General features: G+C 44.3%; 1 protein-coding gene across 1 annotated transcript in view; it reads left to right on the top strand.

The window, feature by feature from the left end:
* The window catches only part of LOC117354654 (oocyte zinc finger protein XlCOF6-like), a 229,373-nt gene that overhangs the window by 14,081 nt on the left and 197,589 nt on the right, over positions 1-17,703 (top strand). The window contains exons 4-5 of the mRNA XM_033932496.1: positions 90-227; positions 9,660-9,797. Of these exons, the coding sequence (XP_033788387.1) occupies positions 90-227; positions 9,660-9,797 (276 nt within the window). The remainder of the gene's footprint in view (positions 1-89; positions 228-9,659; positions 9,798-17,703) is intronic.

Raw genomic sequence — 17,703 nt, 5'->3', positions numbered from 1 at the left:
ATCTTTCCTCATTATACACAGGTTTTACGAGTTAGAAATCACTGCCGTTTTCTAACTCATGAGAAATATCTTCTGTTTATATCCAACAGATCATCAGAACCGACATGAATGGAAGAGAACAGAGAATCGAGGAGAAGGTCCTGTAGAAATGGAGGAAATCCAAACACAGTCAGAAAACGTCTATGACAATATTTCCCAGACGCCTGAAATTATTAACACAAAGAATTGTAAGCAGGAATCAAAGGAACAGAGAATCTCTGCAGAAGACTCAATGGATAGAGGCCCTTCTTGTGAGAGAAATGACAGGGAGCTCAGTGACAGCCCTGAGAACCAGAGACCCTCCCAAATTAGTAATAGTGATAAAGTGACTTCTGAATCCCACCATGGCAAGAGGAAAAGAAAAACACACCAGAAACTAATCCAAATGCACAAAAGGGGTCATAAAAATAAGAAACCATTTCCAGCTACTGAGCATAATAAAAGCTTCACTCAGCTTTCACATCTAAAAAGTCACCAAATGACCCACACAGGGTACAAATCATTTACATGTACTGAGTGTAATAAAAGCTTCACTCAGCTTTCACATCTAAAAAGTCACAAAATGATCCACACAGGACACAAACCATTTACATGTACTGAGTGTAATAAAAGCTTCACTCAGCTTTCAAATCTAAAAAGTCACCAAATGACCCACACAGGACACAAACCATTTACATGTACTGAGTGTAATAAAAGCTTTACTCAGCTTTCAAATCTAAAAAGTCACCAAATGACCCACACAGGACACAAACCATTTACATGTAGTGAGTGTAATAAAAGCTTCACTTTTCTTTCAAATCTAAAAAGTCACCAAATGACCCACACAGGACACAAACCATTTACATGTAGTGAGTGTAATAAAAGCTTCACTCAGCTTTCAACTCTAAAAAATCACAAAATGATCCACACAGGACACAAATCATTTACATGTAGTGAGTGTAATAAAAGCTTCACTTTTCTTTCAAATCTAAAAAGTCACCAAATGACCCACACAGGACACAAACCATTTACATGTAGTGAGTGTAATAAAAGCTTCACTTTTCTTTCAAATCTAAAAAGACACAAAATGATCCACACAGGACACAAACCATTTACATGTACTGAGTGTAATAAAAGCTTCACTTTTCTTTCAAATCTAAAAAGTCACCAAATGACCCACACAGGACACAAACCATTTACATGTAGTGAGTGTAATAAAAGCTTCACTTTTCTTTCAAATCTAAAAAGACACAAAATGATCCACACAGGGCACAAACCATTTACATGTAGTGAGTGTAATAAAAGCTTCACTCAGCTTTCGTATCTAAAAAGACACAAAATGATCCACACAGGGCACAAACCATTTACATGTACTGAGTGTAATAAAAGCTTCACTCGGCTTTCAGCTCTAAAAACACACAAAATGACCCACACAGGGTCCAAACCATTTACATGTAGTGATTGTAATAAAAGCTTCACTCAGCTTTCAACTCTAAAAAATCACAAAATGATCCACACAGGACACAAACCATTTACATGTACTGAGTGTAATAAAAGCTTCACTCGGCTTTCAGCTCTAAAAACACACAAAATGACCCACACAGGGTCCAAACCATTTACATGTAGTGATTGTAATAAAAGCTTCACTCAGCTTTCAGGTCTAAAAAGTCACGAAATGATCCATACAGGACAAAAGCCATTTACATGTACTGAGTGTAATAAAAGCTTCACTCAGCTTTCAGCTCTAAAAAGACACCAAGTGATTCACACAGTAAAGTAAGCCTAGGGGCAGTATCGTTAGCAGTATATCTGTGCTCAGAGAGGAGAGCAGCACAAACAGTATATGGTTAGGCCTTGGATTAATCCTGTAAATCAGGCGTGGATGTTATTTAAAAATACCATTGTGTTACCAGATCCGTCACTATGTTCAGTCCCTCCCAGTGGCTGCCCTTACTGAAGTCTGCAGGGAGGCGCTTTCGGAACTCTTCAGCCTTTGAGCCCAACAGAGGATTCCTCTACGATTTCATATTGTGGGGATCCGGGATAGAGAGCTGCACGGGAACGGGGATGACGGGAATCCTGCGGGACCCGCGGGCATCCCGCGGGTTACCCCCTTCGGGTCACGGGGATCCCGTGGGGACGCCCCTAGGGTCCCGGGGATCCCGTGGGGACGCCTCCGAGGGTCGCGGGGTTCCTGCGGGGCTGGATGTACTCAGTCGCGCAGCTCTTCTCCCTACCTTCTCTGCTTGCAGCACAGGGCCGAACGGAAGTTTTCCCGACGACAGCGCTGACGTCGGAGGGGAGGGAGGGCTTAAACAAAGGGCTTAAACAAAGCCCTCCCTCCCTCCGACGTCAGCGCTGATGTCGGGAAGACTTTCGTTTGGCTCTGTGCTGCAGGCAGTGCAGGTAAGGAGGAGAGTAGCCTCGCGGTTCGAGTGGCTACCAAGGGATGGGGCGGTCCGCCACACCACACCCCGCCCCGGTTGCAGCACAGCCGGCCAGGTCCCCTTACTTTTGTGGCACTTCCCCGACCGACCGACAACAGCCCCGGTCCGACAATCCTCCCTGCCCTGTAGCCGCGAATCTAAATTATCTTCTTACAGCAGCTGTAATAAGGTAATTTAGATTCGCAGTTAAGGGCAGGGAGGTTTGTCGGACCGGGGCTGTTGTCGGTCGGTCGGGGAAGTGCCACAATAGTAAGGGGACCTGGCCGGCTGTGCTGCACCCGGGGCGGTAGAGAAGGAGGGGGGAGAAGGACGCTGAAAGGCCATGGGGAAGACGGGAGGGGGGGGAAGGACTCTGTAAGCACTTGAAGACAGAGGAGGGAGAAGGACGCTGAAAGGACATGGGGAAGACGGGGGTGGGGGGTGGAGAAGGACGTTGAAAGGCCATGGGGAAGACAGAGAGGGAGAAGGACGCTGAAAGCACATGTGGAAGACAGAGGGGGGAGAAGGACGCTGACAGGACATGGGGAAGATGGGGGGGGGAAGAAAGGGAGAGGCACAGTAACAGAGCAAATGGAAGGGGAGCAGGGGTAGCTATTCCGGGGGACTCCACCAAGGGATCCACCTCCACCTTCCCAGCCTCCCACTGACTTCCAGATCCTCCGGTGCTCAATGCTGAATGTAAGGGAGTCAGCAAGCTGTGATTCCCATCCGGGGTCAGGGGTGAGACCTGCAGCGCCGCCAGAGACGTCAATTCTGGCGCTTCCTGTACGTCTGAGGGCGTCCCCGACATCATCCCGGGACGCGGAGGTACTCCAGGCCCGAAAGGGCTAAGCGAAACGTCGCCTTCCAAGACTGAAGTTTGCCCTCCTCGGTCGGCGGATGCGCCCTCACCAACTGGGACAACATAGGATGTTATTGCCGCTTGCCGAGTCAATGAAGTGGAAGAGGAGGCAGGAAGCACACTCCTCTGCTTACCCCTGCGCTTGGGCATAACAGGTAAATTTCTTTGTAGAAAGTTGAAAAATTGCCGAACAGAGCAGGAGCCACCTGATAGCTCGACTCACTCCGACGCCATCTTGATTGCTCTTTGTTCTCCGATCTTTGGAAATCCTCGGAATGTAGAGATCTTGTGCTTCTGTGATAGTATTTTTCAGTAGGGACCATGCCTGATCTACCGTTTCAAGTTTGTCCACCATCTTCTCGAGTCGTTTTTCTACCATGGCTCTCATGCGATCGTATTTACCCTTTTTAAAGTTTAAGGTGGTGGTTAAGGTTTTGGCATGTTTCCCTTTCCTGATGTCAAGTTTAAAGTTGATTACATTGTGATTACTCGTTCCCATTGGAACCATGACTTCCACTTCTGTTATCGGTCCCGTGAGGCCATTTAGGACCAAGTCCAAGGTGGCGTTGCCTCTTGTCGGCTCTTTTACCATTTGTTCCAGGAAGCAATCCATATATCAGACCAAAAAGGTCTTAGAAGAGTATATTGATATAACATATGTTCAAACGTACCTATCTCAGTTTTGCATGACCAACATAGATTAGAACCAGATTTCGGTATTTTGGAAAGCTTATATAGGGTCCAGAAAGCTTTATAATAAAGAAAAAGAACCATTTGTTTAATAGAGGCAGACTTTAAGGCACTAAAGGAGGTTAGCCATAACATTTTCCAGTCTCAGGAGGAAAGAAAAGTATGTGTATCAGTCGACCAAATATCATAGAGATGTAGTGGAGGTGGAAATTTGAGGTTCTTGATGACTTTGTACCAAACCGAAGCTTCACCACCCTCTCCGATACGACGGAGGTGATCAGCGGAGTGCCGCAGGGCTCGGTCTTGGGCCCGATCCTATTTAACATCTTCGTAAGTGACTTGACTGAGGGGCTTCGAGGTAAAATTACATTATTCGCCGATGACACCAAACTATGCAACATAGTAGGCAAAAGCTCATCGGACTTAAGCCCGACAAAATGCCTGACAGTATGACGCAGGACCTACTCCTGCTTGAGCATTGGTCAAAGACTTGGCATCTAAGTTTCAATGCCAAAAAATGCAAGGTCATGCACCTTGGTGGCAAAAATCCATGCAGGACTTACACCCTAAATGGCGAGATCCTAGCAAGGACTGTAGCAGAACGCGACTTGGGCGTGATCATTAGCGAAGACATTAAGACTGCCAATCAAGTGGAGAAAGCTTCCTCCAGGGCTAGGAAAATCATGGGTTGTATCCATAGAAGTTTCATCAGCCGTAAGCCCCAGGTTATTATGCCATTGTACAGATCCATGGTGAGACCCCATCTGGAATACTGTGTGCAATTCTGGAGGCCACATTATCAAAAGGACCCACGGCGACAAGAGGGTTTCCGTGGAAAATCAAGGGTGGGAAATTTCATGGCGATACCAGAAAATATTTCTTCACCAAAAGGGTGGTTGATCGTTGGAATAATCTTCCACAACAGGTAATTGAGGCCAGCAGCGTGCCAGATTTTAAGAAAAGATGGGATTGGCATGTCGGATCTCTTCATGGAGGTAGATAGGGGGGTGGGTCTTGGTGTGGGAAGACTGGATGAGGCGTGGCCCTTTTCTGCCATCATTTTCTATGTTTCTATATTTCTATGAGCCTTATATCATCCTTTGCATTTTAATTTATTGCGATATTTGGAAGGTTCTGGTCTTGCACCTAGGAGGGCAACCAGAGGTATCTGATCAATTACCTATCCAGGGCAATCTTTTGTTTTCCCTGGGCTTAACTTCTTCACCATTTCAGCAGTTGGGATTGACTCTGTTGGAGCATGTACTTCGACCTGGTGGTGTCCTTATGCCTTGGTGGGATTTTCAACTCCGAGATGGGATTCGAGCCACGGACTTCTTTGTATATCTGCAGCTAGATCATTATGTGCAATCTTTGTTGGGAGAGGGCTTACAGTGGGAACCTGGAATAAACTCCAAACTTTCTTTGCCCAATTCAAAGATGCTGGTCTTTCTGTTTCGGCACTCCACAAGGCTCTCTGCTCTCTGGTGATGCTGAGATCTTAGGAGGCCTTGTGTGATCGTTGGGCTCTGGAATTGGGGCTGTTGCTGACTGATCTTAATATAGGTTGTCTTATTAATCGGATTCCGTCCGTTTCTATATCTGTGGATCTCTGGGAGTGTCAATTCCGTGTCTTGCATTGTGCGTATTTTACGCGGGTTCAATTATATCATTCTGGTTTGGCGGATTCGTATCAGTATGAAAAATGTAAAACTGCCTCCAAGACCTTTTTTCATGCTTTTTGGAGTTGCCTCGTGGTTAAGTCCTTTTGCAGACGAGTGATTTGTTATTTAGAAAGTTTATTAGGCCGACCTATACCAGTTACCCCAGTGGGATTCTTATTGAATAAATTTGAAGCTTTCCGGCTCCTACCTGGGGTGAGCAGGTTGTTTTTGCGCAAGCCCAGGTTGATGGCTAAGAAGGTTATTTTGGGAGAATGGGTTTCTGATCGCTCTCCCTCTTATTGGGCTTGGCGTAACTGGCTACATGCTCTGATGTTGCTTGAGAAGGAATGGGTGCGTGCTTCTTTACAACAATCTAAAATTTTTGTTCAGGTTTTGGGACCTTATAGATATTCCTTGTCTCCCCATATTCGCAGTTTAATATAATACTTTAAAGGTTTGATCGGCCTGGAGCTGTGGGGGGTTGGCAATAGAGAATGACACGGGGAGAGATCCCCGCAGGGAGCCACGGCGTGGCTGCGGGTTATGGAGACTCCATAGCCAAATCGCCGCAGACACAGGGGCAAAAGTTTTCACCGCCCGCAAAAACGGTGAAAAGATTTGTCCCCGCAGGCAAATGTACCCCCTTCTATGTACCGCTATTTACCTTGTCTTCACCGTGTGTCTTTGGTTCGGGACCGGGTGTCAGATTTTTTCCGGCGGCCATGTTTGTCTCCACCATATGGTCTGTCTCCTCCAACTCTCTACCCGACTTGCACGTTGCCGCATTGACTCCGCCCCCTAATATACAGGCTCTTCATTGGTCAGTTCTTTTTGCTCGATTGGATTCATTCATTTCACTGAGAGGAGCTGAAAGCCTGAAAACTTCGTCAGGTACAAGTAAGTGTTCTCCCCGGCTGATTTAGATGACCGCCCAGCTAATCCTGCTGCTGCCGCCGATTCCTTCCCGGGCTGACTCGCCGCCAAAAATTTTATTTGACGCCTGCCTTTTTTTTTTTTTGCCAGCATGCTTTTACTTGCTTTGGGCCTTCCTCGTTGCCGGGACCTGCCTACTTTCTGTTTCCGCGAAGGCAGGACCCGGCAGCGAGGAAGGCCCAAAGCAAGTAAAAGCAGCAAGTTGTAAGCTTCCCTCCGGGGCTCTATCATGTGCGTGCCGGCTTCCCTTCTCTTCCTCCCCCCCCCCCCCCCCCCCCGGGACGCTACTTCTGGTTTCGGAGGGAAGAGAAGGGAAGCCAGCACGCACACAATAGAGCCCCGGAGGGAAGCTTACAACTTGCTGCTTTTACTTGCTTCGGGCCTTCCTCGCTGTCGGGTCCTGCCTTCGCGGAAACAGAAAGTAGGCAGGTCCCGGCAACGAGGAAGGCCCGAAGCAAGTAAAAGCAGCAAGTGTAGTGGTATACCATTTGAGAAAACCAAACGCATGGACATCGGACCCGATTCTGCTTGCTCCTTTAAAGCTCCGATCCAAGCAACCTTGGTATCTATTGTGGAAGATAAAGTGGTCAGCCAGGAAGAATAAAATCAAGAAAGTTCAAGTTTAGTCAAGCTGTGATTTGAACTTTATAGGCATTTGTTTTTCATCCTTTAACTGGCAGGCAGAAGAATGCTCCATTATTAATCTTGCAAAGTCTGATACAGGAAAAGCTAGAAGTGCATCAGGATTTAAGGAGCTTGGGGTGTGCAAATCCACTTAATGCAGAAATTACAGTAAAACGAAATCACTTTTCTATTTCACTGCAGCTCTATGAGGTTCTTTTGCCCTTAGCTATAGTCAAATGATGGATAGGAATATGTTTATTTCATTTAAGTTAAGGGAAAACAATATTTTTTCTGAGTATCCTTTAAATAATGGTTCACAAATTAATTCAGCCTGTTTTAAGGCTGGGTTTTGTTTTTCACATTATTGCTTTTGTTTTTATAATCCTTAAAAAAAAAATAAGGGGCAATTCTCCAAGTGGGTTCTTCCTCGTAGGCACCCTGAGACTGTACAGGGAACGCCTATTCTATAGCAGTGAATGGGCTCCCAGGTTCCATTACAGAATGGTAGCAAATAGCCTTAGATTCAGGTGCCTTACAGTTAAAGCAGCCATAGAGCATGTCCACTTGTGGGAGAAATGATTTTATTTTCAGTTTAATGATCAAAATGTGTCAGTTTTGAGAATTTATATCAGTTATCTCTATTTTGCATTATATTTGTCTATTTTTCTATAGTTGTTTCTGAAGTGACATTGCATATTTTAGTCATCTGTCTTGACCTCTTTGAAAAATGAAACAAATATTAATTAATATTTTCTCTGCATACAGTGTGCTTTGTGTTTCTTTTAATTTTGTGGTTACCATAATGAATTAATATTATATACAGTAGTGTACATGAAAAATGAATGGAAGAAATTGCATTACAATTAGTACTATTTACTATTATGATGGGGATGGGGGTCAGGGGTGGAGATTGGCCTGGGAAACTTGGTTGAGAGAAACACTGGTCTAGGTGACTATGGACTTCACTCAGTAAGGGCCCCTTTTACAAAGCCACAGTAGCGATTCTCCCTTGGCAAATGCACCAAAGTCCATTTGCTGTGGCACAATTACACGAATGCATGCCCTTAAAAATCAGATTTCATAGTAGCAGGTTTGCATTTTAACCCACTTGTGCAGATGATTTGTTGTTCATCCACGGGTTAAAAAATAAGGACAATTAAAAGTACAGGTTGTGTTTTGTTTTTGTATAGTTAACTAAGTTGTAAAGTTGTAAAGAATGTTTCCTTTATACGTTAATAAAGATAAGTATATAAAATCATACCTGTTTGAGGCTTTTATGCATGCTGCGGTGACGGTGACGGGGCGGTGAAAGGGATGGCGGTGACGGGACGGTGAAGGGAAAGGCGGTAATGGGGCGGTGCAGAGGATAGTCTGCCGGGGACGGGGCGGTGACGGGGACAAATTTTTTCCCCGTGTCATTCTCTAGTTGGCAACCCCGAGCTTCTTTCCTGCTGCTGCGGCTCTCCTGGCCATTCCTCATGTCCTCCTAGTCCCTCCCCCCTTTTTTTATTTTTTTAAATATGATTTGTTTGCTGTCTAGTAGCTCTCTGACGGGGCTGGGGGGTGGGAGGGGGAAGTCCATCATTGTTTCTCTCAGGACCCATCAGAGTCCAGGACCCTGACTTCTTGTCTTTTGCGTTGATCCTCTTGGGGCTTTTCCTATTGGGTAGGTTTGTGCTGTTGGATTTCTTTGCTTTACCTCTTGAATTATTCCAGTGGGGGGGGGGGAGGGGTATTTGGAATTGCTGATGTATAATTATTGAATTATTGCTCTGTCTCGTATTCTTTTCCCTGTTATTTATCTTCTTGGTTCAATAACACTGGTTTTCTATTCAATTCTAGGGTGGGGTAGAGGGAGGTGGTGGGGTTAATGGTTTTCACTTGTAACAGTTGATTGTATTTGTGACATGCCCGCATTGTATTTGATGGCTGTTGCCTTTGATGACTTTAATAAAACAAATTGCACACATAAATGCCACTTTGGCGTGTAACTTTCATGCTAAAACAGAAGTTACGTGCCACAACGGAGGTGATTTGGCAGGACTGCTCGGAAATGCACTTAAGTGCTATTCCATAAGATAATGCCTAAGAGTTATTGCGTGCAAGTGGGTGGTGTGCAAATAGGTGATGCACGAGTGGGCTATAGGTGATTCTTATACCTACATGCAAAATCTATAGAGCAATCGGATATTTGCTGCCCTAGAGAGAATTGACTCCCTTAACTCTCCACACTGCCATTGCCAAGGAACCGCTCACAAATTGGCACTGTCAAAAGATAAATGCTTGAAAAAATGCTTTGCATGTAGGAAACTGACCCATTCTCAAGCCACACATAGAAAATCTTTCTGCGACATCTATCTTTCCTCATTATACACAGGTTTTACGAGTTAGAAATCACTGCCGTTTTCTAACTCATGAGAAATATCTTCTGTTTATATCCAACAGATCATCAGAACCGACATGAATGGAAGAGAACAGAGAATCGAGGAGAAGGTCCTGTAGAAATGGAGGAAATCCAAACACAGTCAGAAAACGTCTATGACAATATTTCCCAGACGCCTGAAATTATTAACACAAAGAATTGTAAGCAGGAATCAAAGGAACAGAGAATCTCTGCAGAAGACTCAATGGATAGAGGCCCTTCTTGTGAGAGAAATGACAGGGAGCTCAGTGACAGCCCTGAGAACCAGAGACCCTCCCAAATTAGTAATAGTGATAAAGTGACTTCTGAATCCCACCATGGCAAGAGGAAAAGAAAAACACACCAGAAACTAATCCAAATGCACAAAAGGGGTCATAAAAATAAGAAACCATTTCCAGCTACTGAGCATAATAAAAGCTTCACTTGGCTTTCAACTCTAAAAAGACACGAAATGGTCCACACAGGAAACAAACCATTTACATGTACTGAGTGTAATAAAAGCTTCACTTTTCTTTCATATCTAAAAAGTCACCAAATGACCCACACAGGGTACAAACCATTTACATGTACTGAGTGTAATAAAAGCTTCACTCTGCTTTCAAATCTAAAAAGTCACCAAATGACCCACACAGGGTACAAACCATTTACATGTAGTGAGTGTAATAAAAGCTTCACTCAGCTATCAACTCTAAAAAATCACAAAATGATCCACACAGGGTACAAACCATTTACATGTATTGAATGTAATAAAAGCTTCACTCGGCTTTCACATCTAAAAAGTCACAAAATGATCCATACAGGACACAAACCATTTACATGTACTGAGTGTAATAAAAGCTTCACTTCTCTTTCAAATCTAAAAAGTCACAAAATGATCCACACAGGGTACAAACCATTTACATGTACTGAGTGTAATAAAAGCTTCACTTTTCTTTCATATCTAAAAAGTCACCAAATGACCCACACAGGGTACAAACCATTTACATGTACTGAGTGTAATAAAAGCTTCACTCTGCTTTCAAATCTAAAAAGTCACCAAATGACCCACACAGGGCACAAACCATTTACATGTAGTGAGTGTAATAAAAGCTTCACTCAGCTTTCGTATCTAAAAAGACACAAAATGATCCACACAGGGCACAAACCATTTACATGTAGTGAGTGTAATAAAAGCTTCACTCAGCTTTCAAATCTAAAAAGACACCAAATGACCCACACAGGGTACAAACCATTTACATGTAGTGAGTGTAATAAAAGCTTCACTCATGTTTCAGCTCTAAAAAGACACAAAATGATCCACACAGGGCACAAATCATTTACATGTAGTGAGTGTAATAAAAGCTTCACTCAGCTTTCGTATCTAAAAAGACACCAAATGACCCACACAGGGTACAAAGCATTTACATGTAGTGAGTGTAATAAAAGCTTCACTCATGTTTCAGCTCTAAAAAGACACAAAATGATCCACACAGGGCACAAACCATTTACATGTAGTGAGTGTAATAAAGGATTCACTCAGCTTTCAAATCTAAACAGTCACAAAATTATCCACACAGGACACAAACCATTTACATGTAGTGAGTGTAATAAAAGCTTCACTCAGCTTTCAGGTCTAAAAAGTCACGAAATGATCCATACAGGACAAAAGCCATTTACATGTACTGAGTGTAATAAAAGCTTCACTCAGCTTTCAGCTCTAAAAACACACAAAATGATCCACACAGGACACAAACCATTTACATGTACTGAGTGTAATAAAAGCTTCATTCGGCTTTCAGCTCTAAAAACACACAAAATGACCCACACAGGGTCCAAACCATTTACATGTAGTGAGTGTAATAAAGGATTCACTCAGCTTTCAAATCTAAACAGTCACAAAATTATCCACACAGGACACAAACCATTTACATGTAGTGAGTGTAATAAAAGCTTCACTCAGCTTTCAGGTCTAAAAAGTCACGAAATGATCCATACAGGACAAAAACCATTTACATGTACTGAGTGTAATAAAAGCTTCACTCAGCTTTCAGCTCTAAAAAGACACCAAGTGATTCACACAGTAAAGTAAGCCTAGGGGCAGTATCGTTAGCAGTATATCTGTGCTCAGAGAGGAGAGCAGCACAAACAGTATATGGTTAGGCCTTGGATTAATCCTGTAAATCAGGCGTGGATGTTATTTAAAAATACCATCGTGTTACCAGATCCGTCACTATGTTCAGTCCCTCCCAGTGGCTGCCCTTACTGAAGTCTGCAGGGAGGCACTTTCGGAACTCTTCAGCCTTTCAGCCCAACAGAGGATTCCTCTACGATTTCATATTGTGGGGATCCGGGATTGCCAACCAAGTACGAATCTGGATATATTAGCGACAGCGTGGGCTGAGGACTTGCATTGGCAGTTGACTGCTCAACAGTTACAATGGGTCCTGAAGAACATTCAGAAGGTGTCACCCAATATTACTCACTGGGAAATGCAATTGAAAATTGTTCTTAGACTTTACATTCCACCGGACATACAGCCCGGATGGGGATTACTACGTCCCATTCTTGCCCGAAATGAAATCAGGCTCACGCATCTTTGAGTCACATGTTTTGGGCCTGCCCCGCAATCCAACAGTTTTGGAGACATCTTGGCCTATATACCACATCGTTTGGGGAAGGCGATGGCTTCCGCAACCGAGGGCGTTATTTGGATTTTATAATATAGCCTCGCCCAAACCCAGGGGAATGTCAGCATTTATCTCCAGAGCCCTTTTGATGGGAAAAAAACCATCCTCACCAACTGGCTCTCCCGTGATCCCCCGTCATATGCACAATGGAGATCCCTAATGATAGTGCACGCAACACTGGAGAGACGCATGGTGGGAGATTTGACTCTTGGCCCGGGTCGCAAATTTTGTCAGGTGTGGGAGCACTTCTGGCAGGACCTCACACCGCATGCTCGCAGTAGACTTTTGAATCTTTAAGATTTTATTCCCACTCTCAGCTGTTGGACTGGCCATGGATTCTTGGGGAGGGGAGGGGAGGGGGGATGGGAGGGGAACTGATTATATTGTTGAAAATGTTATTTCCTGAATGGTACTACTGTTTGTATTTGCTTCTTACTGCTGTAATAATAAAAATCATTTAAACATAAAAATACCATCGTGGAAGTCCAGACCAGATGTATTCCACATATTAGCAAAGATGGAAAGAAGAGTTAAAGAGAGCCTGCATGGTTAAAAGATGAAGTGAAAGAGTCTATTAGAGCCAAAAAATATCCTTTAAAGAATGAAGACAATTAGAAGAGACACAAGCACTGGTAAGTTAGCTGCAAAGCATTGATAAACACAACTAATAAAGAATATGAAGAGAAACTTGCAAAAGAGACAAAAACACAAAACAATTTTTTTAGATACATCAGAAGCAGAATTCCTGTGAAGGAATCCGTGGGACCATTGGATGATCAAGGAGAAAAAGGGCACTCAGGGAGGATATGGGCATAGCGGAGAGACTGAATGAATTATTTTCTTTGGTCTTTAAAGAAGGAGATGTACCTGAAACGGAAATGGTTTTCAAGGGTGATGAGGCAGAGGAACTGAAAGAAATCTCTGTAAATCTAGAAGATGTACTAAGTTAGAAACTGATAAATCACCTGAACCGGATGGTATACATCCCGGGGTATAAAAGAACTCAAACATGAATTTGCTGACTTGCTGTTAGTGATCAGTAGCCTATTGCTAAAATCGTATGTAGTACCTGAAGATTGGAGGGGGGCCAATGTTTACACACCGGTAAACCTGACTTCAGTGTTGGGCAAAATGGTGGAAACAGTTATGAACACATAAACAAACATGATTTAATGAGACAGTCAGCATGGGTTCAGCCGAGGGAAATCTTGCCTCACCAATTTCAACTTCTTTAAAGGTCTGAATAAAACATGTGGATAAAGGTAAGCTTGTTGATGTAATGTATCTAGATTTTCAGAAAGCTTTGAACAAAGTTCCCCATAAGAGGCTCCTGAGAAAATTAAAAGTCATTAGATAGGTGGCAAAGTTCAGCTGTGGATTAGGAATTGGTTATTGGATAGAATACAGGGTAGGGTTAAATAGTCATTTTTCTCAATGGAGGAGAGTAAACAGTGGAGTGCCACAGGGATCTGCACTGGGACTGGTGCTATTTAACTTATTTATAAATGATCTGGAATTTGGAATAACGAATGAGTTTGTTAAATTTGAAGATGACACTAAACTGTACAAAGTTGTTAAAACGCATGCAGATTATGAAAAATTGCAGGCAGATCTTAGGAAATTGGAAGATTGGGCATCCAGCAGTCAGGAAAGCAAACAGAGTGTTGAGAATTATTAAAAAAGGGATGGTTAACAACACAAAGAATCTGATAATGCCACAGTATTGCTCCTGGAGAACATAAGAACATAAGAGTTGCCTCTGCTGAGGCAGACCATAGGTCCATCTTGCCCAGCGGTCCGCACCCGCTTATTGCCTGAACAGTGCTCCCTGACTAATTTTATAACTTACCTCTACCTCTATTCTTTTCTGTACCCTTCTATCCCTTTGTCCTCCAAGTACCTATCCAAAGCTTCTTTGAAGCCCTGTAGCGTGTTCCTGCTCACTACATCCTCCGGCAGCGCGTTCCATGTATCCACCACCCTATGTGTGAAGAAGAACTTCCTGGCGTTTGATCTAAACCTTCCCCCTTTCAATTTCTCTGAGCGCCCCCTTATACTTGTGGTTCCCCTTAATTTGAAAAGTCTGTTCCTGTCTATCTTTTCTATACCCTTCATGATCTTGAAGGTTTCTATCATGTCTCCTCTAAGTCTCCGCTTTTCCAGGGAGAAAACCCCCAACTTTTTTAGTTTGTCAGTATATGAGAGGTCCTCCATGCCCTTTATTAGTTTAGTTGCTCTTCTCTGGACTTTCTCAAGTACTGCCATGTCCTTCTTGAGGTGCGGCGAACAGTACTGAACACAGTATTCCAGGTGCGGTCGCACCATTGCACGATACAGTGGCAGGATGACTTCCTTCGTCCTGGTCGTGATACCCTTCTTAATGATACCCAACATTTTGTTTGCTTTCCTTGAGGCTGAGGCGCACTGTGCCGTCGCCTTCAATGTTGTGTCCACCATCACTCCCAGGTCTCTTTCAAGGTTGCTCACCCCTAGCGGTGAACCTCCCATTTTGTAAGTGAACATCGGGTTCTTTTTCCCTATATGCATGACCTTGCATTTCCCTATGTTGAAGCTCATTTGCCATTTTTTGACCCATTTTTCCAGTGTTGTCAGATCCTTTTGGAGATCTTCGCAGTCCTCCACGTTATTTACTTTGCTATATAGCTTGGTGTCATCTGCAAATTTAATAACCTCACACTTCGTTCCTGCCTCCAGGTCGTTGATAAATATATTGAACAGGAGCGGTCCCAGTACCGACCCCTGCAGAACTCTGCTTGTGACCCATTGCCAGTCTGAGTAATGGCCCTTTACTCCAACCCTCTGTTTCCTGTCCGCCAGCCAGTTTTTGATCCATCGATGAACCTCCCCTTGTACCCCGTGGTTCCATAGCTTCTTTAGCAGTCTTTCGTGTGGCACCTTGTCGAAGGCTTTTTGGAAGTCAAGGTAAATGGTGTCTATGGATTCCCCTTTATCCACCTGGCTTGTTACCCTCTCAAAGAAGTATAATAAGTTTGTGAGGCATGACCTGCCTTTGCAGAAGCCATGCTGGCTCGACTTTAGCTGCCCATTTTTTTCGATGTAATCCCCGATGCTGTCTTTAATCAGCGCTTCCATCATCTTTGCCGGGACCGAGGTCAAGCTCACTGGCATGTAGTTTCCCGGGTCTCCCCTTGAGCCTTTTTTGAAGATGGGCGTGACATTTGCTATTTTCCAGTCCCCCGGAATCTCTCCAGTTTTTAAGGATAGGTTGCATATTTGTCGGCGTGTCTCAGCTATTTCATTTCTTAGTTCCTTGAGTACCCTTGGGTGTAAGCCGTCCGGACCTGGTGATTTGTCGCTCCTTAGCCTGTCTATCTGCCCGAGGACATCCCCCTTGCTCACCTCTAGTTGGACCAGATTTTCATCCTGCTCTCCTTTTACGATCTCCTCGGGTTCAGGAATGTTGGTTGTGTCCTCTCTCGTGAAAACTGACGTGAAGAACTCATTTAACCTGTCAGCTATCTGTTTTTCCTCTTTTACCACTCCCTTTCTGTCCCCATCATCCAAGGGTCCCACTTCCTTCCTCGCTGGTTGCTTCCCCTTAACGTACCTGAAGAACGATTTGAAGTTTGTTGCTTCCCTCGCCAGTCTCTCTTCATATTCTCTTTTTGCTTTCCTAACCACTCGGTGACACTCCTTTTGGTGTATTTTATGTTCATTTTGGTTGTCCTCAGTTTTGTCCTTTTTCCATTTTTTGAATGATGCTTTCTTGTCACTTATCGCCTTTGTTACTGCATTTGTTATCCACACTGGGTTTTTTGTTCTATTTTTTTTTGCACCCTTTCCTGAACCTGGGAACGTACAAGTTCTGTGCTTCGTGCACTGTGCTCTTCAGTAGAGGCCAGGCTTTTTCTACGGACTCTATCCTCTTTGTGCTGTTGTTGAGTTTATTTCCCACCAATTTCCTCATGGCATCATAGTTCCCTTTTTTGAAGTTGAGTGCTGTCGCCGTAGTTCTTTTCACCTTTGATGAGCCACTTTCAATCCTGTACTGGATCGTATTGTGATCGCTGTTTCCTAGTGGGGCTAGCACCACCACCTCCCTAGCGGGTCCCCCTAGTTCGTTGAGGATTAGGTCAAGAGTGGCATCACCCCGTGTTGGTTCCATGACCATCTGTTCCATGAAACAGTCCCTCGTAACCTCCAGGAATTCGGTCTCCCTCATGCAGTTTGAGTGCCCGATACTCCAATCTATTCCAGGTAGTTGAAGTCCCCCATCACCACCACCCTTCCGCTTTTGCATACCTGCCTCAGTTCAGCCTCCAGATCCTTGTCGATTTCTTCTGTTTGCCCAGGTGGGCGATAGTACAGACCCAATTTTATGTCTGCTCTAGTTCCTCCTGGTAGCTTAACCCAAAGTGATTCCAAATCATCCGCCCTTGCAGTTGTTTCCATCCTGGTTGAAGGTATGGAATCTTTTATATATAGCGCTATTCCTCCACCCTTTTTGTGTGACCTATCTCTCCTGTAGAGTTTGAAACCTGGTAAAGCCACATCCCATTTGTTGTCATCAGTCCACCACGTTTCTGTGACTCCAATTATGTCTGGGCCCTTGTTGCTGGCTAAGACTTCCAGCTCTCCCATTTTCGCCTTTAGGCTCCTAGCATTGGTGCATAGGCAAAGTAAGTCCCGGTTTTTCGCCTTTCGTGCTGTTTTTCCTCCAAAAAGCTCCCACTCAGTCCTGAGCCCTCTTTTACAGTGTCCTTGCTCAGTATCTTTGTCCCTGGTCCTCTGCATAGCGTCCTTAGGTCCTTTTTCCAAAAGTTCCCTCTCAGTCCCGATCAATTTTTTACAATGACCTTGCTCTATGTCCATGGTCCTGGGCCCCTGTGTTGCATCCTTAGTTCCTTTTCTCAAAAGATCCCGCTCAATCCCCAGTCCTCTTTTATACTGTCTCTGCTCAGTATCCTTACTTGATACTTTTGTCCGATGTGTCAGATCGACTGTCGGCTTTCCCCTCTTCCTCAGTTTAAAGCCAAATCTATGGCGTGCCAGCATCCTCATCCCAGTCGTGCTCAGGTGCAGTCCGTCTCTCCTGTAGAGCTTGTTCTTTCCCAGTTCCGTACAAAAAGGAAACCCTCCTCTTCGCACCATCTCCTCAGCCAGCCGTATTGCTTGTAGTTCGCTCTGTCTCCTTGCGTCCGCTCTCGGTACTGGCAGGATCTCTGAGAAGGCTATCTTCCTTGTCCTCAGTTTCAGTTTCCTCCCCAGGATCCTGAACTGATCGGTTAATGCAGTCCTGTTGTAATCCCTCCTGCTGACGTCATTGGTTCCATCATGGATTACTACAGCTGTCTCCTCCGTCTCGGCCCCTTCCAGGATCCTCTCGATTCTGTCTGTGACGTCTTTCACTCTTACCCCC

Source organism: Geotrypetes seraphini, chromosome 2 (assembly GCF_902459505.1).
Source record: "Geotrypetes seraphini chromosome 2, aGeoSer1.1, whole genome shotgun sequence".
Classification (NCBI taxonomy): domain Eukaryota; kingdom Metazoa; phylum Chordata; class Amphibia; order Gymnophiona; family Dermophiidae; genus Geotrypetes; species Geotrypetes seraphini.
Note: the sequence above shows the minus strand (reverse complement) of the source record. Positions and strands in the feature narration are given on the sequence as shown.